This window comes from Ochotona curzoniae, unplaced genomic scaffold, assembly GCF_017591425.1.
Source record: "Ochotona curzoniae isolate NIBS_2020 unplaced genomic scaffold, NIBS_Ocur_1.0 contig_50, whole genome shotgun sequence".
Lineage (NCBI taxonomy): Eukaryota > Metazoa > Chordata > Mammalia > Lagomorpha > Ochotonidae > Ochotona > Ochotona curzoniae.
The window spans coordinates 9,778,929-9,803,713 of NW_024466446.1; the positions used below are offsets into that span (position 1 = coordinate 9,778,929).

The window sequence follows — 24,785 nt, forward strand, 5'->3', positions numbered from 1 at the left end:
TACTCGAGCAGAAACAGAGCAAGCGAGTCCCCGTCACATCCCAGCCCCATCAAGGCTGTGACGCCCTGCCTGGCTGACTCCACACACCGTCTCCCACTGCCCTCTTCTTCCCTCTAGGGAGGCGAGCCGAGGGCAGAGGCAGAGGCAGCCGGGACTCCACCAAGCCACCTTTCCCACTGAAAACAAGGATGCCTGCCTCCTATTAAAATGACTCTTGCCTTTGATGTCCAGCATCTCGTCCCGTTCCTGTCTGCTGTGGCAGTCTGAACATGAGGGGCCATGGAGCCCAAGCCACACGCCCCGGAGTGTGTCAGCAGCACCGCACTGCACATACCTTGATGGACAAACTTAATTAACCTCTGTTACTCTGTCCCCACCTACTGTTGTAGATGGAGCCAGTGACCCCGAAACAACACGCTTCCGTCAGGATCTCCACGGCGCTGACACCAAGAGATATAGCCCCATCAGCAGTATCGGGCCAGAAGGGCTGAGAAATAGGGATTCTATTCATGTCACACATGAGCTGTCAGAAACATTAGGATACTTTTAGCATAAATCAGTAGTGTGAAGGCTATCTTATGAGGACTGAGCATGACAGACTGCCTGCAGGGGCAAGGTGAGGCTGCTGGGCTGGTGGCGGGTAGGGTGGGGGACGTGGGGGACCCACACCTGCCAGTGGCTAGCACGTACACACACAGGCTTCCCCCAGCATGGGGTCAGAGATGCAAATACAGGCTGTGGGGGGGCCCGCTGCTGGGCAGTGTGGACAGGCCCACCCCACTCGGAGGTGCCAAGATGCATAAACACATCCTTAGGACACAGGGAGGGGCAAACACCTGCTTCTCTACTCTGTGTGTTTGTGTGTGTGTGTGTGGCACAGAGGCAGGCCAGAGGGCCAGTGGACTTAGCAAGAATCTAGAATCTCAAGGCTTCCAAGAAGGCATGATGCATGCTGCCCCCTGGGGAAGACCAACCTACCCTCCCGCGGCAGCCAAGCTGCCCTCCTGCCCCCGGAGCTGGGGGGCTGCGAGCAGGTTGGCATCTCCCTGGGTCTCTTAACCCACAAAAGAGGGTAAAGCATTCTTGACCGGTTATGGGCGAAATGGATTGCAGGACACAAAGTGGCTCTCTGGCCACTCGGCAATGTCTCTCTCACACCCAGTCAGGGAGTTAGTGGGGGAGTTCGGTGGTCTTTCTAGACCTGCCACCAAGCTCCTGGACCGAAAGCTTCCCCTTTACACACTTTGAACTACAAGTACAGAAGCCGCGTGCTCACGGCTGGAAGGACGACTCCGTTCTCGGCCATTTCCCTGCTGCCCAAAGAATAGTCAGTTGGAACGGCAGCTCTCCTACCGTTCCCGGTCTGAGACATACACCTAACACCGGAAGGAAGAGGCAGCCAGAGGGTCACTTAAACTCTTCAGACACAATTACAACGACATCAGCATCCTCACCCAGGACAGGTTCACAGCTGTCACTTAGGCACTGGCACCGTGGCCCAGAATGCGAAGCCACTTGTCATGGCAGCATCCCATGCTTCAAGTCCTGGCTGCTCTGCTTCCAACCCAGCACCTGCTAACCTGCCTGGGAAGGCAGTAAAGGATGAATGGCCCAAGTGTTTGGGCCCCTACATCCATAAGCGAGACCCTGGAGGGAATCCTGGCTCCTGAATTCAGCCTGGGCCATCCTTGAATTGCAATGGCCGTTTGGGGATGGACGCTCCCCTCCCGTGCCTTCCCCTGCCCTCTCCTTGAGCTCTCCTTTTCTGTATCACTCTTTCAAATAAACAAATATTTTAAAATCCTGTGATCTACCAAAGATATTACGGAAAGGAGAATGATGGCGAAAAATTGGTGGAAATTGGCCCCAGCGTGGTAGCCTAGCAGCTAAAGTCCTCATCTTGCATAATCCTGGATCCCATAAGGGCGCCAGTTCTAATCCCAGCAGCTCTGCTTCCTATCCAGCTCCCTGCCTGTGGCCTCCGAAAACAGTCGAGGATGGCCCAAAGCCTTGGGACCCTGCACCCACGTGGGAAACCTGGAAGAGGCTCCTGGCTCCTGACTTCAGACTGGCACAGCTCCAGCTGTTGCGGCTCACTTGAGTGAATCAACTGATGGAAGATCTTCCTCTCTGTATATCTGTCTTTCCAATAAAAATACAATAGATCTTTTTTTTAAAAAAAAAAAAAAGGTGGGGGAAACAAAAACACCAGTGCCCTTTTCCCTGCTTTCAATCACACAGGAATCCTCCACATCCCATCCACAAGCTGTCCATCCTAATGGTGCAGCCCCTAGGCCCAATGCTTTTCCAAGAAGTGCTGAGAGTGACCTGCCCAGGGAACAGGCAGGGTCTCTCTCTCAGAGAGCCAGGGGCTCTCTGTTTGTGGAAGTCTAATATAGGAGACACGGTGGCAGAGTAGCACGTAAAGCAACTTATGATGTGGATGCTTGCACCCTATACAGGCGCAGGTTCATATCCTAGCTGGTCCATTTCCTATCCCGGGCTCCTAGTGTGCGAAAAGCAGCAGAACATGGGCCAGCTGCTGGGTCCCTGCACCCACACGGGAGTCCCAAATATGCTCCTGGCTTCAACCTGGCCCAGCCCTGGCCATTGCAGCCATCTGAAAGAGTGGAACTGGTGAGTGGAAGATCTGTCTCTCCCTCAATCTCTCTGTATCACTTTCAAATAAATAAGTATATGCTTTAAGAAAGATAATAATAAGCCCCCACTCCCAAGTCGATCTGTTTTATTGATCACCAGGCACTGGCAATTCTAAACAGCAATGGTGAGAAAATACACCCTGCCCGCCCTGCCCTGCCCTGCCCTGCCCTACCCTGCCCTGCACAGGCCCATCTTCTGGGGGCATTCCAGCCCTCTCCAGAAGCCCACCCTCCAGAGGCCGCAGTGGATGAAGGATGGCCACCTGTTGCTTTTTCCTCCTGGACTGCACAGCGGGCTCAGCTCTGGGCAGACCAAGGATTTTCTCACACGCACACTCTGCAGGGCGGAGAGGTGTGGTAACCCTCCCCTTCGCACTTCCCTACCCTTTTCCTAAATGGCCTTTTAGGAAACCAGCAGAGCGAAACTGTCATGCATTCTCCTGATTCTGGTCTCTACTCAAGTAACAAGAGACACTCAACGGACCATAGAAACACGGGCTCCTAAGGAATTCAAGAATCACTCATTCACGGACCGGAAAGAAAAAAATTTTATGTCATATTCTCATCTATGTAGCAGTGGGAGGGGAGGGGAGTGGGAAGTTAAAGGGGTCAAAAAAAAAAAAATCCCAAACAAATACGTACATTCTAGCAACCAGCCCAACCAAATTGGGGCTGAAGGCTTCCCCAAAGCTATGATCAAATTATCTAACTTTGGAGCAAATTGCAGAATCTGCAGATAACTGTAATATACTTACACAGTCCTCCTGTACCATGGTGGGTCATGAAGTACCAGCCTGGCTAGTAATTGGGCATATAGCCCCCTTCTGCCTCCAACTCCATCATAACCAGTTCCCCTGGGAACACCAGCCCTCTTTCGGGTTCTCCGACTGAGTCCATACCAACCAGAGCTCACGGAAGAATGGAAATGAACATACAAGGGCAAGGCAAGCCTCAGCCACCATCTTCCAGAAGCTCCCGACCACCTGAGGCCTGCTCCATCTGGATTTCCCTGACGGCCTCAGCCCCTTCGGCTGCCCGGCTCCTTCCGCACATGTTCTCAGGCAGGGTCGCCCATTTTTCTCTGCAATCCACACCCTGTTAACCAAGGCCCTCTCGCACACACTCAGCCCCAGGATAATCTTCTGGCGGCAGCTCCTCACAGGCCCGGCTGACCGACAGTTTGACTCTCCGTGGGGTTAAGCACGCAAAGCATCGTCAACAGGTTCACAGTAAATGTGTATCGGTAGAAAACGAGGCAGAGCTGCCAAATGCTTTTGAGCCACAGTAAACTTATCTTTTTGAGAGACCTTCCCAACCAGCCCAACCTAGAGAGTAAAGGCCCTAGCGAGTTGAGCTGATCACTGCCCCTTTAAGGAGAGGAACGTGAAGAAGAACACTTTGGGCCATCCCAGGCACACCTGAGGCGGAAGTGATCCTTTACGGGGGACGTTCACAGCAGTGATGACAGTGGTAACGTGACCTCCCAAATCCGTATGGAGACAGACACCTGCAACTTGGCAGATTTCAGCTTTCCGTGGCCTGTCGTTTCCTGACCTGTGGACCAGATGGAGGGGCCTACTGGGGCTGCACGTGAAGGAGCCCCATGGCCGTCTCTCAGGGATCCCGTTGTCATGACAACAAGTGGATGCAGTGCATCTCACAGACCAGCGTGGCTGGGAGACAGGCACTAGCTTGCCAACTGTGGCTTGCCATGCAAGGGCACCGACTACAAAAACCCTGCCAACTGATAGAATCATCATTTAATGGGGAAAACGTGGACAGGCAGAGCCTCCACAGAAACATCTTTCTGGGGAGGTTGCCGTGGCACAAGGAGTTCAGCTGCCATGTTCGGGATGCCCACGTCACGTGACAGAGCCTGGGCTCGAGTGCTGCGTTTTCCACACTTGCTCCATCTTCCCACAAGGGCATCCTGGGGGTCAGCCGGTGGCAGTCCAAGCACTTGGATTCCAGCCACCCACATGAGAAAACCGGAAGGAGTTCTTGGATCCTGGTTTTGGTCTGGCTGGCTGCAAGCACTTGGGAAATGAACCTAGGGGACAGAAGGCTCGTCCATCTCCCCCAAATCTGCCTTTCAAATAAGTGAATAAATCCCTTAAGAAACAGTCCACTTTCTTGCATTAGATACTTTCGCCTCACTTATCCTGCATTCCTTATTTCCCTGCTGTTAGCTCCCTGAACAACGTGCTAGGGACCAATGTGGGACATACATGTATTACAGGGAACCGGATTCCTGTCTTCTAAGAAATGTCTGCTTCCCTAGAATTTCCCAAATAAGCAAGATGTCAACTGCAGGCTTCACAAAAAGCGGTCGGGTGTAAAACAAGTACTCTACCCGTATCACTGCAAAAGAGCGGAAACAAAGAAATCCTCCCACCCTCCACAGACCCACTGCCATTCCCACGTAAGAAAGCAAATGACTCCTACCAGTCTGAACAGCTCAAGGCAGACACCAGACCTCAACTGAACTTTCCACTCTGAGAACAGAAATCGCCATCAACATTTCCTAGTTGGGCATATTCTCACAAACCCCTCTCTGGATTCTTGCAAGCTTTGTCAGTTCTTCCTTCCAGAGAAAAAAAGTAAACCAATGTTTGCTGCGCATAATGGCGAATAAGCAGCTTGCTGAGAGAAGGGGGGGACCAGGGCTAGCTAACCTGTCGAGGGCATAGGCCCCTGGCTATGCAGCCGTGGGACTCATCCACTTGTAAAGAGAAAAAGAAAAAAAAAGAGAGAGAGAGGTGGGGCAGGCAGCATGAAAACAAGGCCCCATGAAACCGCTCCTTGGAGGTCTAGTGGCTAGATGTTCAAGGGATCCAAAGTCAGTGGCTTTTCTTTTTTTAAAGATTTATTTTTATTATTTTTGTATTGGAAAGGTGGATATACAGAGAGGAGAGACAGAGAGGAAGATCTTCCGTCCCATGATTCACTCCCCAAGTGAGCGCAACGGCCGATGCTATGCCGATCCGAAGCCAGGAGCCTCTTCCGGGTCTCCCACGCGGGTACAGGGTCCCAAAGCTTTGGGCTGTCCTCGACTGCTTTCCCGGGCCGTCAGTGGCCTTTCTAAGTGCTCTGCCTGGTCCACTGATGCTCAGCCTGCTAGAAGAGACGGCAAGTACCATCCCGGGAATGCCCATCAGGGGCGCCCTTTGCCGAGCCCCGAGACTCAGATGCCAGAATCCAATTTCCTTTCTGCCTGGACTTTGTCTCGTTCTACATGCAAACAGCAGCCTCCTCACTCCCCACCCGCAGGCCTCAATTCTCAGGATTTTTTTTTCTTTTTGTCTATGTTAAGCAATGAAGGAATGCCTAGCACAGAACAGGTGCCCCATGCCTGGATAATTTCTTGCACGACTACATCCTGCCTGGGCGTGAGTCCGCCTAAGGCAATTGTTTCATGAGACACCTCACGGTGACACCAAAATAACTCCTAGAAAGAATTAAAAAAAAAAAAAAAGTTTGTGTTGCCATTCTGTAGCTGCAAGGTGAAGTGTATAGACGCCTGAGGACACAGGTGCCCCGTCAGGGGGACAGAGACTCTAAGGGACCGCTGGGAACCCTCCCATATTTATTTCTGCTCACTTGCTATGCCTTCTGCCTTGTCAGCCTGGTACAACATGTTTATTTAAGAGAGAATGTTGCTGTGGAGGAGGGCACAAGGCAATAAACAGCTTTTGCAGGCAATTAAATGCAGCAGCGAGAATGAGCTGCTGGTCAGTGGAACCAGCCATTCATCGTGACTTTGGTCCTGCGTCACAAACGTTATTCCTGTTTCACAACAGGACAGGAATCTGTGATTGGGCCACAAATCTCTCCACGGGCTGCAGACAGACCAGGGGCGATTAAAGCAGCTCTCAGCGCGCAGGGCGTTCAGTGGAACAGTCTGGAGATTTCTGGAACGCTGGCACAGGAGACAGTTCAATCCTGTCAAAGGCATGCTTACAGGAAGAGAGAGGCAGAGAGACGGACACACAGAGAGATCTTCTTCCCTCTCACGGGTCACTCCCCAAATGCAAACGACAGCTGGGGTTAGGCCAGGCCCAAAGCCAGGGGTTCTCCCTGGGTCTCCCAAGTAGGCAGTAGGGAGCCAGGTGTACAGGCCATCCGCTGCTGCGTTAATCGGGAGGCTGGATCAGAAGTAAAACTAGAGGCAGCACTCAATTCTAGGCACTCCAAAACAGAAGGAATTGGAGCGACAGCTTAACCCACCGTGCCACCACCGCGTTTTACGTAGCACCTACACATTGCGAGTGTGCCTAAATCCATTGTAACGTTGGTCCCATTCACAGAAAAGTGACATGACCATTTCAAAATAACTTCCACACAGCATGAGATCTGCACGTTTTCAATCCTGACGGCCGAAACTGCTTATCTCAGGGAGGCTTCAGGGTTCTAAGCTCAGCCACCTGCAGGAGCCATGCACTGGCATTTTTCTCGAAGTTTCTTTCCACTTCTGAGCTCCACAACGGAACAAAATCATCCAAGAGTTCCAAGAAGCTCCCCAGTGCAAAACAAAAGGTTGAGGGAAAAATCCTGAGCCTTAGAGAAGCAAGAGGACCCTGGGCCCTTTCAAGTCCGGGTATAGAGGCACAGTGTTTGCGCCTTCCCTGGAATTCCCCTCCCGGGGGGTCCTGGGGGGCAGGCAGCTTCTGCAGCCCCGAGTTTGATGTAGATCCAAAGGTAAACACATGCTTGGGAGCCAGGCAGGTAAGAGATCCAGGCCTCATCTCTCACCCCATGGGACCTGCCCAAGCTGACTCCAGTCTCGGCGTCCTTGCCTGAGCAGATGGTCGGGGAGGCTTAGCTGCTCAATTAATGCTACCCCTTGTTCCTGATGTTATTATGATCTATGAAGAATGGGAGAAAAGGACCCGTTGCTGCGAAATAATATGTTCCATGACAATTTATCACAGAGAGTGACTGGCCAGGAAGCCAACAGTCTGCAGCCTGGGCCGCTGGGCAAACAGCCCCTTACATTAAATGATGCGTCGAGATCTGTCCCGAGGTTCCAGGCAACGTCAGCTCCTTTCCTGTGAGCGCCAGGGAAGGTGGGAAGCATTTCAACTTCAGGCCCCACACTGGGCTCAGATAAGGGAGCCAAGACTTTCCCTCCCATCCTGGCCAGCAGGAGACACACTCAGCCAACGTTCTCTTCCAGCAGAACTGACCCGCGGGGTGGGGGACTTCTCCCTGGCACTGCCACTGCCCCTTGAAGCAGCCATCCAGGACCAGGAGACAATGCCACCCCACACAGCCCGTTTCCCCAGGCTGGTCATGGGATCCTGCATCTTGCTATCTGGTCCAATAAGAAAATCCATGGAAAACATGACGTTTGGGAGACCCAAGGCTGAAATTCCAATGTACCCAAGAAATCAGTTATATCCCTGGAGGATCCCAAACTTGGGGTGACCCGAAATATTAACAAGTTCCCCACAGCTAGAACAAAGCAAGGGCCGAATGGAACAGGACTGCTCAGAGGACATTTCCAGTTCTTATTTTCTGATAAGCGCCTTGAGAAGGCCCAAGACTTCTAGGAGACGTCCAATCATCAAAGAAGTGCACTAAGTTCCCTCTTGCACACTTTGATGTTGCACAGCATCGGGAGTCAGGTGCCCTCTGAGAAAGCCAGGGCACATTTAGATCTGCCATGGCCCCAACACCTCCCAGGGCAAAGGGGCTTGAGCAGGTTGATCTCTCACGTGTGTACACCCCATAACAAACGGATCCGTGGGAATCCGGCCTCTCGAATGCCTTTTTGTGTCTGGAATCTGTTGCTCATATACTGGTCTGATGGAAATGGTTACAACCAAGAAGTACAACAACTCTAGAAAAAACACTCCTTTCTTGGTAAAGCAGAGTGTTTCGTGTCACTGCAAACACTAAAAGCTTCCCATTGTGCAAGTCAAAAAATACGCACAGAATACGCACAGATCAACCTCCACTCCTGGCAAACGGTGCCAGCCACCCTTCCCTTATCTCCTTCACACAGTCATAAAGATTCTGCTACATTTCCCCACCAGGCTGCTGCAAATTCATCATCAAGATCACTGCTATTAGAAGGCTGCCACCCAGCACTTTCTACGCTGCTCAACAAAAGTGATGGACAAGGTGGGAGGCAGTCAGACCTCGTCAAGTCAGCCACTTGTCAACCTGACACTGGCCAGCTGGGTACTTGTGCACAGTGACACTGAAAAAAAGAAAAAGAGTCACACTGGAAGGAAAAAAAAAAAAAGCAAATATGTGCATGTAACTTTCCAACCCCTTGTGGCCAACCGCTGGGGTTGAGATGGTGCAACTGGCAGAGCCAAAAAAAATGGTCTGCGTGTGTTGGACACAGTGCCCGGGTGTGTGCTGAACTGGGCATGATGTGTGTGTGCACCTGTAAATCCGTGTGCGTGTGTGCGTGTCTCGTAAGCACGCATGCACACGTGCATCGTGTGGTTCTCACACACCAGTTCACTCAGGGTATCAGCATCCTACCTGCCACTGGTTTCCAGGCTGGCCAGGCACGTAAGGCGCGGGGAGGCTCCGAAGGGTGTTCTTCACTGGGGAGCCCCCCAGGGCACTGCCCATCTCCCCAGAAGAAGACTCGGCAGCCAGGGCCATGGAGTACTGCGGGTAGTTGTACAGGTTGTTGTAGTACGGGAACAGAGACGGCTGGTAGAAGCTGCTGTAGTAGGCGGAGTCCGGAACCAGGTCAGGCGTGTTCTCCACGTGCCCTCTGCTGGTGACAGCAGGGATATCCTGGATGACCATCCGCCCCTCTACAAAGGGAAAAAAAAGAGAAAGATGACAGCGATATTAAGTTGAGGCTAAGAGGCCTTTCCCTACCTTCCTTCTGAAGTCTGCAGAGCATGGTACCTGACCATGCAGGAGACAAAACTGCCTGCTGGGCGTTGTGGCCGCAATAAGGGTGGGTTTCCAAGGCTGGCTGCTCTCCAGTCACTGGGCTTATAGACTCACACCGTTCTCTAGCTATGTGTCAACGGAGGGACCCGTCTATATCAAAGGAAAAAGGAGAGAGATCCTGCAGCCATGGTTCACTCCCCGAATGGCCGCAGCAGCCAGAGCTGCACAAACCAAGAACTCTACCTAGCTTCCCAAGAACTTTGGGCTATCATCCGCTGTTTTTCCAGGAACATTATCAGAAGTGGAGCAGCCGGGACCCGAACTGGTGGTGATGAAGGAGTGCTGGCATCTTATGGGATGGCTTGCCAGCTGCACGCCACAAGGCTGGCCCCAATGTTGATTACAAATCTACTAAAAACCCAAAAACTACTCAGAGGCAATTTTAGCCAGAAAGAAGCCTAGAACTATAACTTCTTTCCAGAAATGTCTATTTCTGTGTCGAGAAACTGGAGCTCAAATCCAGTTCACCCGCCCGCACGTTCTTAAAACGACAATAACTGTACACATTTGAGGGGTGGGCGTGGGTCACGGCACTTAAGTCACTGCTTGGGACATCGGCACCTGACATCAGAGTGTTGGGGTTCAAGTCCCGGGGTGTTAAGGCTGCTGTGAGCAGTACAACAGGTGTGTGTCTGTATGTCAAAGGAAGGTGTTAAGCGCTTAAGCAAACAGTATTTCCTTTTTTTTTTTAAAGATTTATTTATTTTTATCAGAAAGTCTGATATACAGAGAGGAGGAGAGACAGAGAGCAAGATCTTCCGTCCGATGATTCACTCCCCAAGTGAGCACAATGGCCAAAGCCAGGAGCCAGGAACTTCTTCTGGGTCTCCCACACAGGTGCAGGGTCCCAAAACTTTGGGCCGTCCTCGACTGCTTTCCCAGGCCACAAGCAGGGAGCTGGATGGGAAGTGGAGGTGCTGGGATTAGAACCGGCGCCCATATGGGATCCTGGCGTGTTCAAGGCGAGCACTTTAGCTGCTAGGCCACACCGCCAGGCCCATAGTATTTCCTTAACTTGATTCTAGAGCAGACACTGTACCCTTGAGAAGTCTCAACAAGGCTTTGTCCAGGGGTAGATGAAGTTCTCTCAAAGTTCACTAATGATTTGGGGTTTCATACACCATTCAGTCACCATTACTGTGAGATTGCGTGGCAATAAAATGTTATTCACAAACAGAGGCAAAGTGATGATTTAGCTCAGAAACTAACCAGTGACCCCCGGGGGTAGTCTTTAAACCGATGTAAATGCCAATAAACGACTGAACAAATGCCCACATCACCCATCCAATGGGCGTGTATCAAACCAGTGCCTCCAATGACTGCAAGGCACCATCCTGCCCTCAGGGAGCCTTCGGGTGAGAGATGCTGGGATAAAGCGCGTAATACACCCTTCAGAAAAGGAGAGTAAGGCGAGATCTGCAGCTTAGGATAGAAGCAAGAAGACCTTTGCAGGGGTCGGGGGGGGGGGGGATGCACTTGAGTGGCACCTTCAAAGAGGCGTGGGAAAGAGATGAAAAATAAGTGGAAAAAAAAAAGAGAAAAGAGGATAAGGAATGGAAAGGGGGGGGCGGAGCAAAAGTTTGGAGTGATGGGCGGGGGCAGGCAGGACAAAGAACTGGGAGCCCAGGGGCCGCTGAGCTGGAGTCATCATCGTGGGAAGCCCTGTTGTCTGGCTGGGCTGAGGACTTCCCAGCGAGGGGGTTGCACCATCACCGAGGCTGCCTGGGGAGAGGCACCTCATGGGAATACACCTGCAGAGCCAGGTGCGGAGTTGCCCGGGTCGGTGCGGAGACCTGAGATGGCTACGGTGCATCGCAGGCACACGGGTGGGATGCAGCCCATCAGAACAGAGCTGGCCACGGGCAGCGGCCTGGGTGCGGCCAGGGGGAGGGGCAGGGAGGTTCTGTTTATCAGAGGAACAAGAGCCAAGGCCAGGCTCCTGAAGAACAGGGGACATACTGTCTCAGCCGCCCAGCAGGGCTAGGAGATCCAGAACTCAGTCCCGGGCGAGACCACCACCAAGCCGTTCTTTGGGACCTTGTGGCTTCGGGTGAGGGGCATGAGGAAAAAGGCAGCCTGTTAAGGAGGACCCAGGAGACAGGAGGGGCAGGAAAAAATCCAGCTAGCCGGCCCCTGCCTGCAGGCTCCTCCAGGGTCCCAGGGCCAAAGGGGTGGAAACCATCACACGGTTGCAAGCAGTTTTAACATGAGCTTAAAAACAGGAGCTCCAGGGCAACCTTGCTACTCGGTGGTGAAGCATGCAAGGAGGACGTGAAAGGGAGGACCCGGCTCAAGTCCCAGCACTGGGAAAAGCTTGGCTGAGATTGTGCACACTCCTCACGTCTCATTTGCACAGTCTCTCCCAAGAGAATACCAAGTTCACCGCCAGGCTCTGCCAAGCTCCTGCCAAGCCACGACTTCTCATGGGTTCTTCTCTCCTCTGCCCAGCTAGGAACGTGAGACAGCATGTCATTGCTCCCCATCCCCAACTCTGTCACTACCTCTGGCCACGCCCCCCACCCCCAAACTTCCCCACTGTTATTTTCATTCATTTGAAAGAGACAGAAATCGATCTTGGGTCATTCCTCAAGTGCCTGGAATAATTAGGCAGGAGCCAGGCAAAAGCTGGGAGTCTGGCCAGGTCTCCTCCTTGGGTGACAGGGACCATCCGAGCCATCCCCTGCTGCCTCCTGGACTGTCCCTGTCAGCCAAGGTCAGGAACAAACATGGGCACCCCAGTCAGGGTCTTAATACCTCACCCCATCTTTTAAAAATCTATGTGGTGGCATGTGTCATGGTATTCAGTATCTAACCCTTTTTCTATGTCAGTATCTTTCTTCTTTTTATAGGCAAATGCAGTACAAATAGCTAAGTCACAGAAAGAATGAAGGGCATATTCCTACCACCCAGTCATAAGCATGATAGTTCATTCCTATTAATCTCCCGGACATACAGGATGGCACATTAGATGCCAACGCCTGTCCCTGGAGGGGCAGAAACAGGATGCCTCTTGGGACCTGATCTTCAGAGGCCAGAGCTGTGACGTGACCGGATAAGCTGTGCCCGCAGTGCCCGCATTTCATAGGAGCACCAGTTCGAGTCCCAGCAGCTCCACTTGTGACATCAGCACCCTGCCAATGCTCTCGGCAAAGCATGCAGAACTAGCCCTAGTTCTCGGTCCTTACCGCTCCTGTAGGAGACTCAGACAGAGCTGGGAGTCCCCGGCTTCAGCCTCGGTCCCCTGGCTGGTTCAATCACTTGGGGTGTGAATCAGAGGATGGGAGATCGTTGTCTGTCTCTCTGTATAACTCTGCCTTTCAAACACATATACACATAAGGATGGATAAATGCATGGATGGAAGGGAGGGAGGGAGGGAGGGAGGGAAGAAGGGAAGGGAGAGAGCGGAGGGCAAAGACCAAAACAGTAACCTAAGATTGCAGCTCTCTAGGTCACAGCCCCGCACAAGTGGCTGAGTGCTTGCGGCGTAACCTCAGTTAGACCTTTTAATTAGGCCTCAGTTTATCAAGCCACAAAATGATGGCAGTAATAACTTTCAAGGTAACAAGAGAATGACTTCCATAAACTGTGCAGTAAACCTCAAATAAAACATTATGTCAGGTCAAAGTAATGATTTGTTTGGCGACAGCAGCTGGTAATTAGTCAACACCACCCTCACTTTTCCATCTGCCCATTATTTCCTGCTTTAGATTATCACGAGCCTTAAGGACAAACTGGAATTGATGTTGAAAAAGTTCTGCTTCATAGCAGTATTTGTTTGCTTTTTTTTAAAAAAAGGTTTATTTTTGTTTTTACTGGAAAGTCAGACATACAGAGAGGAAGAGAGACCGAGAGGAAGATCCTGTCTGAGGATTCACTCCCCAAGTGGCTGCAAAGGTCGGAGATGTGCCAATCCAAAGCCAGGAGCCAGGAGCACCCTCCAGGTCTCCCACATGGGTGCAGGGTCTCAAAGCTTTGGGTCGTTCTCGACTGTTTTCCTAGGCCAGGGAGCCGGATGGGAAGTGTGCCTTGGGGATTAGAAAGGCGAGGCGAGGACTTTAGCTACCAGGCTAATGCACTGGGCTCCACAGCAATATTTCAATAGTGAAACTTTCTGAGCTTTGCCAGAGCAGATGTCTACAAATTTTACAATCGTAGCAGTAATGAAGTGATTTGAGAAGTCTTTAAAAAGCACTGTATATAGCCCAGCAAATCTAAACTTTAAAGCTGCAAATTAAAGTGCTTGGGCACGGTGAGGTCCAGCCTTGTGAAATCCGGCCTTACTGCACACGTTACTAGGACAGGGAGATTCTCCCAGGTCAGAGCCAGCACCCCGTGTTAGCCCAGGACTTAGGCACTAGCAGCTGATCCAACATCACCCGGGAGTCTGCGGACATGTGAATTCTGGACACCCCGCAGGTGGGGTTCGAACTCTGCATTTTAATGAGCTCTCTGGAAATTCTGATGTGTCCTGAAGGTTGATATCTGTCAACTTAAAGATTGAAAGCAGCTGCTGTAGAGACTTGGAACCCGGCCTGCCCCGGGATCGCGCTGCAGGGCTAGCCTGCCTGCAGAGACCGGAGACCGTGCACGAACACAGCCCCCTGGGGGACGCACCTGAGCCCTCCCCAGTTCTGGCAGAGCTCAGACCACGAGCCGTGCCCTGGTTCCTTCCCACGGCAAGCATCCAGGCGTGCCTCACTGGATTCTAACACAAGCTCTGTTCTTCTAGGCAGGTGTTTATTCTACTTCCCAAATATGGACTATGCGCCTAGCATCTGCAGGCACTTGGTTGGGTGCAAGAAAGTCACATGTTACTGATCCTTACCAGGCTCCTAGACCATTCAGAGAAGCAGGAAGTGGAAAACGCACTCCCTCGCAGTCTTACTTTGTGTATCTGCACTGCGCTCATCAGCAGCCAGGCAACAACCGCCTTCGGCTTTGCTTCAGATGCTGAGCTTGGCAACAAGGGAGCACCGCAAACGGATCCTTCCTTCTTAAGAATCTCAAGGGATCGGCGCGGTAACCTAGTAGCTTGCATACTCCGGGATCCCATATGGGTGCCGGTTCTAATCCCGGCAGCTCCACTTTCCATCCAGCTCCCTGCTTGTGGCCTGGGAAAGCAATCGAGGACAGCCCAAAGCTTTGGGACCCTGCACCCACGAGGGAGACCTGGAAGAAGCTCTTGATTCCTGGTTTCAGTTCAGCTTAGCTGCAGCCATTGCAGTCACTTGGGGAGTGAATCATCAAATGGAAGATCTTCCTCTCTGTCTCTCCTCCTCTCTGTATATCTGACTTTGTAATGAAAATAAAATGGATCTTAAAAAAAAAAAAGAAAAGAATAAATAAAGAAGAAGAGGAGCACTTCAGCAGCCTGAACTGGGAGGCTGGGAAAGAAGGCATCATGGAAACTGGACTGCTGCTGGATCCGTTCAAACCGACACACACAAGCATCCCCCCTGTGCACGGCTCAAGGTTGCTCGCCCCGACAGAGGAGGACTAGGAATGGGGTGTATGCAGAGCGGCCTCTCCGGCCTCTGCAGCAGCAGGGGTGGGGCTCCCCTGGAGTGACCGGACAGTCCGAGAGCAAGCAAAGTCAAGCCAGGCATCCTTGGGCTCGGGTGACCACTCCGAAACGTACTATGCAAAATCACAATTACATATACGTGTTTTATAAGTACAGTCAGCTTTCCATCTGGGTGGGTTTTGTATTTGTGGTTCAAATAATCCAAAGTAGTAAGGGAGGGGGAAAAAAAAGTGACCTCTAGGCTCACGCCTGAGTTCAGACTCCACCTTCCTGTCAATGCACTTTGGGTCTTTTTCTTGTCACCATTCCCTCAACAACACGGCCTGAATATTGTGTGCATGGCGTTGCGTTAGGTAACACTTCAACGTCATGTTTTCAAGGACGCAAGAAGATGTGTCCACGCTCTAATTCAAATGTTAGACTTTTTTATAAGATGCACTGAAGCGTCTGTGGGTTATGGTATCCACACGCGGTCCTGCAAGCAACACTCCTCAGATCCCAGAAGACAATTGAACCATATTTTCAAAACCTGCTTTGGGATGGGCAATGTCCTGTAGCAAAGAACGCCGCTGCCTGGGATGCCAGCATCGCATGAGGGTGCTGGTTCCTGTCTCAGCCGCTCCACTTCCACTCCAGCTCCCTGCTAACGACCTGGGAAAGCGGTGGAGGATGGCCCGAGTCCCTGTTACCCACGCGAGAGACCAGGCTGAGGCTCCAGGCTCCTGGCTTCAGGCTGGCTTAGCCCTGGTGACTGTAGCAATCTGCGAAGTGAACCAGTGGGTGCAGGATCGCTCTTTCCTCTCCCCTCCTCCACCTGGGCCCCGTCACTTTTTATTGGAAAGGCAGATTTACAGACAGAAAGAGAGATGAGAGAAAAGATCTTTCATCCACTGGTTCACTCCCCAAGTGGCTGCAATGGTCGGAGCTGAGCCAATCCGAAGCCAGGAGCCAGGAGCTTCTTCTGGATCTTCCACATGGGTGCAGGGTCCCAAGGCTATGGGATGTCCTCGATTGCTTTCTCAGGCCAGAAGCAGGAAGCTAGATGGGAAGTGGGGCAGCCAGGACACAAACTGGCGCCCATATGGGATCTTGGGCATGTTCAAGGTGAGTATTTAGCCACCAGGCTATCGTGCCAGACCCAAATAAATCTTTTTTTAAATAAAGTTGCGTTCCACACACTAACTCTGAAGAAGCAACTCCTGACCATGCCTGGTCTGAATCACATACGAGTCACTGCAAGGACTGCAGAGGCGAGCTGAAGCCACAGATGTCGGTGTGAGCGTAACCTCCTCCCTCGGGGACCCCAAGCCCCAGGTGCAGCGCGAGGTGGGCGTGCAACCTGCATGGCTGATACGACTCAGTACAGACCCCGCATCTGGAAAGAAAACATCTGAGACCATTTCAGCTGAGCTCAACCGCAGCGTTCTCACATCAGGGCTCCGGCAGGTGCCTTCTGAAAGCGCGTCCAGCCCTCTGATCGTGCTCCCAGCCCCTCGGCTACTTCTTTTTTTGCACTAACATGTGCAGCGTGAAATATGATTCCCGTCTCCGTGAGATCGATCCCCACACATGACAAACGCCCCTATTGATCTCTGAGCGTTGTATGCCGCTCTCCGACCCACGACACACTCACAGTAGTTAACTGCTAATTCATCCTCAGGTGGCTCAAGGCCTCACCCCTCGCTCCCCAACCGGCCCCAGGCTCATGATTTGCACAACCAAGGCACTGTGTGAGCCCTTTCCAGTCATGACTCCCTTCCATGACAAAAGCAAACTCTGGTTTCCCACATGAAGAAGGCTGACAAATGAAAGCCAGGATGAACCAGGAGGCTATCCGATGCTGCACAGCGACGGCACGCTGTCAATCGTGTTAGTTCCCGTGGTTTGGCTGTGTAAGCCCCGCCCAGCACACAACCCGTGCTGAGTAGCTTTCCAGATGCAAGTCACCAACAGGGCCAGCTATTCACCTGCAAGTTCAAGATCTCAGAATAACCGGTCAGCAACCAGCACAATGTGCTTACTCCCAGGGGCGCATAGAAAAGCACAGTGACTCTCTTCCACCCCTTTATTTTTCTTTTTCAAAAATTTAATGTAAAGAACACTACATCATCCGCTGATCTTTTCATGGGGTGTGGGGAATGGCACTGGGTGCTCCTCATGGCAGAGGAAGCTGACTCGGGGCCCTGCTCCTATTGAGGGGCAGCCGAGGGTCCCGAACAATCACTTCCTGCCATGGTCCCATCTTTAGGGCAACTGAGCAGCTCAGGACTCTGTCCCTACAAAGAAGGGAAGTTAGCTGAAGCTACCCACAGGAGACAAGGCATTCAATGAGCGCCCTGGGACTCTCTGGGGGACCCAACCAGCCCAAGGGGGGAAAGATCGCCCCTCTGGACCAAGGGAGTGGCCTGGATTCCCAAGTTCACCCAGAGCCGACCCAGGGAGACCCCAGGAAGGCAGGACACACCACTCTCCTGCCCCTGGGGGGAAAACACCTCATGCTCAAGGCAGGAACTTCAGCACACCTACTGTGCGCAAGGCACACAGGACTCACGCTCAATGCAGGACCCTCTCCTGTGCGCCTACTGTGCACAAGACACACACTCGGATCACGCTCAATGCAGGACCCTCTCCTGAGCACCTAATATGTGCCAGGCCACTTGTCTGGCACCTCTGAAAACTAAGAACCTGGTCCCTGATCCCACAGAGCTTCTTAGAAAGAAAAGGAGTCGAAAACAAATGCACAAAAGGATAGGTGGCTCAAAGCCATGAGCCAACGGAAAATGGGTGCAGGGGACAGCTGGGTCCCTGCTTTTGAGGTCCTAGCTGTGCTGTGAGGTGTGGGTGGTGGCTGTGGCCTTTTAACACGGTTTGGCCCTGCAGGAATGAGTCTGTTCTGCGTAGGGCAAGATGAATAACAAAGGGAATCCAAAGGTGGCTTTTGTGGACTGGCGCACACTTGGCTCACAGGGAGGTGGGGTGTCCCACAGTCCCTCCAAGGATAAGGGCTGTTGCCTAAAGGAACAGGCTGAGCACAACCACATCAAAGCTATCCATCAGGGAGATGTAGCAAGGTAAAAGGCGAACACCTGCTGTTAGATTTGAAAGGGGGCTGAGCTGAGACCACCACGACCCCAGGGTCCCACGGGGTGCAGAATGCAAAACAGAAGTACAGCCCCGCCTCAAGGAGCTTACACTTCTTTGCCAGCAATCGGAACAGGTCTTGGGAGGTGGGTGGGAAGAGCATTAAGTTTGGAGGGCGCCCACAGCTCTGGACTCTTTGGTCCTCCCCGAGGGACAACCTCCCTGGGCCTGGCCAGACTGGCAGGGCAGAGACAAGCCCCAAGGCACGCTGATGCTGATGCTGATGGAAGCCCCACTCCTGTTCCCTCTGCCTACACCAGGATGCCCGGCCACACACCCCCAACACAAACTTCATACTAGGGCGAAGAGTCAGATCTGAGGCACTCATAAAACCAAATTGAGTCCATTCTCACACCAACTCAGAGATTCCCATGCTACAGGGGGTGCCGGATACAGAGCTTCAGGGACACAGAACTCCACATTTGGGCTGACCATACCGGGCTAGAAACCCAATCAAAATACAGCAGGCAGATTTAAAAATATATATTTATTTATTTTCATTTGACAGGCAGATTTTGCAGAAGCAGGAGAAGATAGAGGCCAGAGCTGAGCTCATCGGAAGCCAGGAGCCAGGAGTTTCTGGGTCTCCCACATGGGCGCAGGGGCCATCCTGCTTTCCCAGGTCATAAGTAAAGAGCTGGATCAAAAATGAAGCAGCCGGGACACGAACCAGTGCCCATCTAGGATGCTGGTGCCACCAGGCAGAGGATTAGTTTGCTACACTACTGAGTCCCGGCCCCTTCACTGCCTACCCAGCTCCCTCCTAATGGATCTGGGAAAACAGCAGCAGATGAACCAAGTGCCTGGGACCCTGTCACCCGGTGGGAGACCCAGATGGAAGGAACTGCAAGCTCCCGACTGGTCCTAACTCAGCTCCTGCAGCCACTTGGGGCGTGAACCACAGGATAACAATCTCTCTCGCCTGCTCTGTAACACAGCCTCTTTCAAATCAATCTTAAAAGCATGTGAATTTTTTTTTTCATTTATGTCAGTTTTGCTCAAGATGTTCTCGAAGAAGGAGGGAGAAGAAACCCCCAGTAATTTGATTAAATCTCTATCTCGGAGCACACAGCCTTTTTCACACTGTGTGAGTCAAAGGGAAGCAGGGCTCACTCAGAAAGCCATGCCACATGCCCGCCCAAGCCGTGGCAGCTTTGGCAAAGGCACGCGGGCAGCAGAAGGATGAGCCCCGCTCACTACTCTTTTGTGTTCAGAAGAATGGCCCATCTTGGAAGGCAAACGGGGGACCGAGGCTGGGGTAGCTGTGGGATATTTTCTTGCAAATGAACAAGATGATGAGGCTGTAACATCAAAGAAAGCAACTCAACTTGAAAGCCTCCAGGTCATAATCAGCATCATTTAAAGGGAAAAGCATGAAGTCGGCTTCCACACTTCAATTCATTAAGACTCGGCTAAGTTCGGGTCTTGTAGTCAAGAATAGTTACAACCATCTGAGTAGGCTAATAAAATACTCCTCTCCCTTTCCAACTCTTTTTCTAATAAGAAGTTTATTTTTTTTCTTGCATTTTAATCACAGCTTCCATGAGACAGAAATCACAGCTAACACAAACCCACATGCATCTTACTAAGCCACGCGCACGCAAGATTTACAAACACGTGAATCAAGGCCATTCTCACTCACTCATTATTTTTTTTTTTTAACTTGGGGCCAGAGTATATTGCAGAGGGCTAAGTCTGTAATACTGGCATCCTTGACCAGTGCCGGTTGGAGTCCCATGTCAGGCTTTTGCAAAGTGAACGTCTCTCTGTCTCCCTTCCTCTGTAACTCTGCCTTTCAAATAGATAGATAAATATATCCTTTTTTATATATTATATAAAGTTATCAAAAAAATTCACATGACCCTAAAGGGATCCACAACTACAAAAGTTTGAGATTTGTCTGTCTCGTGGGCTCATGTCTGCACAGGCGTACTGGGACCCACTGTCTGATTGAAAGCTGCCTGCCTCAACTGCAGGCATGCGAAACTGTTAGCCGTGAAGTTTCTGGGCACCTTCGGTTTTACCTGCAAGCTCGAATCGTTTCCTCCCCAAAGCAGGCTCTGGTATCTCCCCAGTACCACTGGGCAGCAAAACATCAATCTGACAGCTCTGGCTCACAGCTTAAACATGTGACACCTGCCGCCTTCTATGCCCCCTGGGAAACCCAGGTGGCCTCTGCGTGCCTCACTGGAGCACGCTAATTCTGCCAGCTGAGGGCGATGTGCAAGAAGACACATCGGATAGCCGCACAACAGAGGGCTAACAAGGGACTGCGCCAAGCTCTCCTTACTCCAAAAGCTCATCCTTGGGGTGCCACTGGAGGCCGGGCTGTGCACGACCCCACGCTCCCGGCCGGCTCTGAGGTCAACTCCGAGTAGCCTTGAGTACAATTGGAATGATACAACTCCCTAAAGGCATAATCAGGAGGCACAGAACAGTGTGTTTCTCCCACCAGGCAATCAGGACGGGGCTATTTTAAATGTCAACTGCAAACCCGGGCCAGGAAAGCAAACCACTGCTCACCCCTCCAAAGACACAGCTTGGGGAGGGGAGGGGAACCACCTGCACTTAGAAGACCCCCCCGCCCCCCCCCCGTGCCCCCAGGCGCAATGCTGCAGCCCAGCCCTTGCCAGGCCTGAACCCTGCCTTCTCCAGCTCCACCCCTCCTCTTTGATTTAACTCTGCAGGTGAGAGGGGCAGCCAGGAGGAGCCTTTCCCTTCAGGAAGACCACGCTGGCATTTCAGGAGGGTGGGAGTGGCAGAGGAGGGTGCTGCAGCCAGGCGGCTGAACTTTTCGCTTGCTATAAAGTTAATGTGCTATTCAGTGTTCATTGCAGCTGGGACTGTGGGGCGCTGGATTTTCTGCCACCCCCGGAAGGCCATTATCTGTAATTGCCCATTACCATGTGTAATTATTTCTCCAAGCTTGGTCTGTGACCTCCAGGGCCGCACTTAACAGCTGCCAGCTCCTTCTCCCAACACCGGCCAGGGAAGCTTTCCCTGACCTTGCAGAACTTCCCCGGGACAGCTACAGCCGGCAGCCTATCCGTGGGCCTCCACTTGGACTGACCTCACTCACCTCCAGGGAGCCTCACTTCTGCTCCATGAAAGGGGATATATAAAACATAGCCTGCTCTCCCTTGTGTGGGAGCCGGGGACCCAAACGGAATTATCTGGAGTCCCACAGCCTCCCTTTTCTTTGGTTTGGCTGCGTAATTGCGTCACGCTAAAACACTAGGATGGAGAAGAGCTGGAAATAGAACAGTGAAACTTTAAATCGTAAATCCAATATATACTCTCCCACATTTGTGTGTGTTGTAGTGGGAAGAGAAATTACGTTGAAATTAGATTAAAAACAGACAGAAGGCTTCCCTGTGGGTTTAAAACACTGGTTCTAGAACCATCTAGTGCCACATCCGGAAGTGTAGTCTTTAGGTTTTGTAGGCTTCCCCTACCCCAGTATTTATTTATTTGAAAGGCAGAATTAGAGAGCAGGACAGTTTCCATTCACTGGTCCATCTGCCAAGCGGTCCGGGCTGAGTCAGGCCACGGCAGGAGCCACGTGGGTCTCCCACGTGGTTCTGTCATCCTCTGCTGCTTCTCTAAGTGCATTAGCAGGGAGCTGGACCAGAAGCAGAGCGGCCAGGACTCCAACAAGCGCACACAAGGGATGCCAGACTCAGGCAGCGGGTTAACCCACCAAGCCACAACACTCCCCTCTTCAAGATTTAAATCTTGCAGGGTTTGCAACATTAGGGTTGGAGAAGAACATGAAGGGGGGTGTGACCACTGGCTGGACACGTGGGCAGAGAATGCTCACCCCCAATCTTGCCCTCCTCACCTCCTTCAGGGGCCCTACTGTGCCGTGGAGTGGGAGGCACACCTGCTTGGACAAAGCACGAAGAGTTCACCCTGCCAGCAAGAGGGTCATACAGCAGGACATGGCTGAGCCTGCTTCCGCCAGCCCCATCTGTCACAGCACCGTGCCACTCAAGGCAAGGGAGCTGTGGAGGTGAGGCCCGGGAACTCTACTGGGTACCCAGCAAGACACCCGCTGCTACCAGCGGAGTTGGGCCTGCAGGACTGCGGACTGTTAAATCAGTCATGTAGGTGGGCAAGCAGACGAGAGACGCGTGGTACAAGCTCTCCATCCAGCCACCAACCACTTACAGCCCTGCCCCTCTACACTGTCCTCCTGAGAGCTCTGGGGTCTGCACATCACTTCACACCTGCCACTCTCAAAAAGCTCTCCTGGGGCACAGCTGGCACAGGCAGCACCTACCACGCCAGGACCTCGCCAGTAGTGCTTCATGCCTTGCGTGCTCCTTTTCCAAATTCGGTTCCAGATTAATGGCTTGGGACAAGCAGCAGCAGATGGCTCAAGTGACTGAGTTCCTGGGGTCTGGCTTTAACCTGGCCCGGTGTTGGTTGATGTAGCTGTCTGGAGCCAGCGGATGGAAGATCTCTCTCCTCTGATTTTCAAAATCAAAAGAGAGACAGAGAAAGAGAGGGGGAGAGAGAGGGAGGGAGGAAGGGAGAGAGAGGGAGGGACGGAGAGAGAGAGAGGGAGGGAAGGAGAGAGAGAGAGAGAGAAAGAGAGAGAGAGGAAGAGGGAGGGAGAGGGAGAGAGAGGGAGGGACGGAGAGAGAGAGAGGGAGGGAAAGAGAGAGAGAGATCCCCCAAAATCACAAATATCGAGAACCACTATGATAACTCAAAATAGTTATCAAAATAGTTTTGGGAGGAAGGGTGGGGTAGCAACCTATGGGACAGGAGGACTTGAACTCCAAAGCCAACAGGCAGCAGCGCACTGGTTGCAACACCCAGACCCCACATCAGACACCCTGGGTTCAAATCCCAGCTCAGTTGTCAATTCCAGTTGCTGCAGGCAGCAATGGTGGCTCCAGGGGTTAGACACCAGCCACCCCACCCCCACAGGACACCCTGTTCCTGATTCTGTCTCCCACACCACCTCCTCCGGCTGCTGTGAGCATCTGGGGAGTGAATAAGAGCTCTGTATAAGAATAAGAGAAAGAAACCAAGCCATCAGGCCATCAGCAGGCATGAAGGAAGCTCTGTATTGCCAAGCCATGCACCAGGTCTGGGCAGAACGTGGCATCTGCCGCTGTGGGCAGCAGCCTCTCCCAGCTTTTTCAAGGTTTATTCCAGCCCCCAGAAACAACGACTTCTCGAAGAACAAGAGAACAGAGGGCTTTTTTTTTTTTTGTCTTGTTTTGTTTTCAGAATTAACAATGACACAAGGGTCATTATTTGTGCAACAAGAAGGCACACACTCCAATAAATACACAGGTTTTAAGACGAAATTGTTTTTGCTTTCTTCTTCTTCAAGAGGTTTCTAAAATGTAAGGGTGAATGGGAGACTTCAGAGATGGGAGATAGAGTGGCTGGGACATGAAAATGGAGGGACGTGGTTGAAACCCCAACACTCCAGGGCTACTGCTGTGGTGCAACGGATGAAGCCACTGCCTGCTGCACTGGCACCTTCTAAGCGTACCAGTTCAAGTCTCGGCTGCTCCACTTCCACTCCAGCTCCCTGCTCAGGAGCCTGGGAAAGCAGCAGTAGATGGCTCACATACTTGGGTCCTTCTCACTTGGCTCTTTTCTGGCTATCTCTGCCTTTCAAATAGATCAATCTTCATCAAAAGAAAAGGAATCCATCCATTTGCTAAGGAAGGAATTCCACTCTGCCACCCATCCCCCTTAGCTGCCATGGCCCCTTTGGTCATGGCAGCCGGAAATCTCCACTCTGGTGCCCCTGTGACCAGGAACATCCGATGTACCACGCAGGCAAGAACTGAGGGCATGTGTGAGGGCTAACACACTCCCTAAAGGGGCTTAGCCTGTGTGCTTTCAAAAAAAAAAAAGCTATTCAGATGTTTAAAAAAAAAAAGGGGAATTATAAAAATGATCCGAAAGTTCTAGATCTGGTGCAGCTAAGCGCATGCCTGGGGATACTAGCATCTCACCATTACAGTGCCTAGATCGGCGGTCCAGCCTGCTGCGGAGTGAGTCCCCAACAGGCAGAAAGCCACGGTCAGGTAGCTGGATCCTGGCCGTCCACTGCTGGGGACCTGTACTGGGTTCTGAACTCCTGCCTTGCAGCCAGCCCAGCCCAGGCTGTTGCAGCAGCTGGGGGATAAACCACTCACTGTCTCATTCTCTGTGCCTTTTCAATAATTTTTTTAAAAATACAGACATGTATTAAAACACAGTGAATGAAGCCCATCCTACATGTTCTTCTAGTTCGGCTTCCTGCTAACAGGTGCAGGGGGCAGTGACTCCTGGCGCCCCCTAGGGAGAGACCGGATGGGGTGCGCGCCTCCTGGAGCCGGCCTGACCCAGCACGGTCTGTTCTTAGCACGTGAATATCACAGACATCAGTCTAAGCCACAGACTGTAGGGTTCCATTTACGGGACAATGTCCTAATCGGCCCATCTACAGACACGCAGCGTAGGCGAACACTGCCAGAGGCTGGGAGAAGCAACCGCCAACGGGTGCAGGCGTCTTGGC

General features: G+C 52.1%; 1 protein-coding gene across 1 annotated transcript in view; it reads right to left on the reverse strand.

Moving 5' to 3' along the window:
* Nucleotides 1-24,785, reverse strand: part of DMRT1 (doublesex and mab-3 related transcription factor 1) — a 76,482-nt gene that overhangs the window by 34,916 nt on the left and 16,781 nt on the right. The window contains exon 3 of the mRNA XM_040988747.1: nt 9,159-9,442. Within this exon, the coding sequence (XP_040844681.1) occupies nt 9,159-9,442 (284 nt within the window). The remainder of the gene's footprint in view (nt 1-9,158; nt 9,443-24,785) is intronic.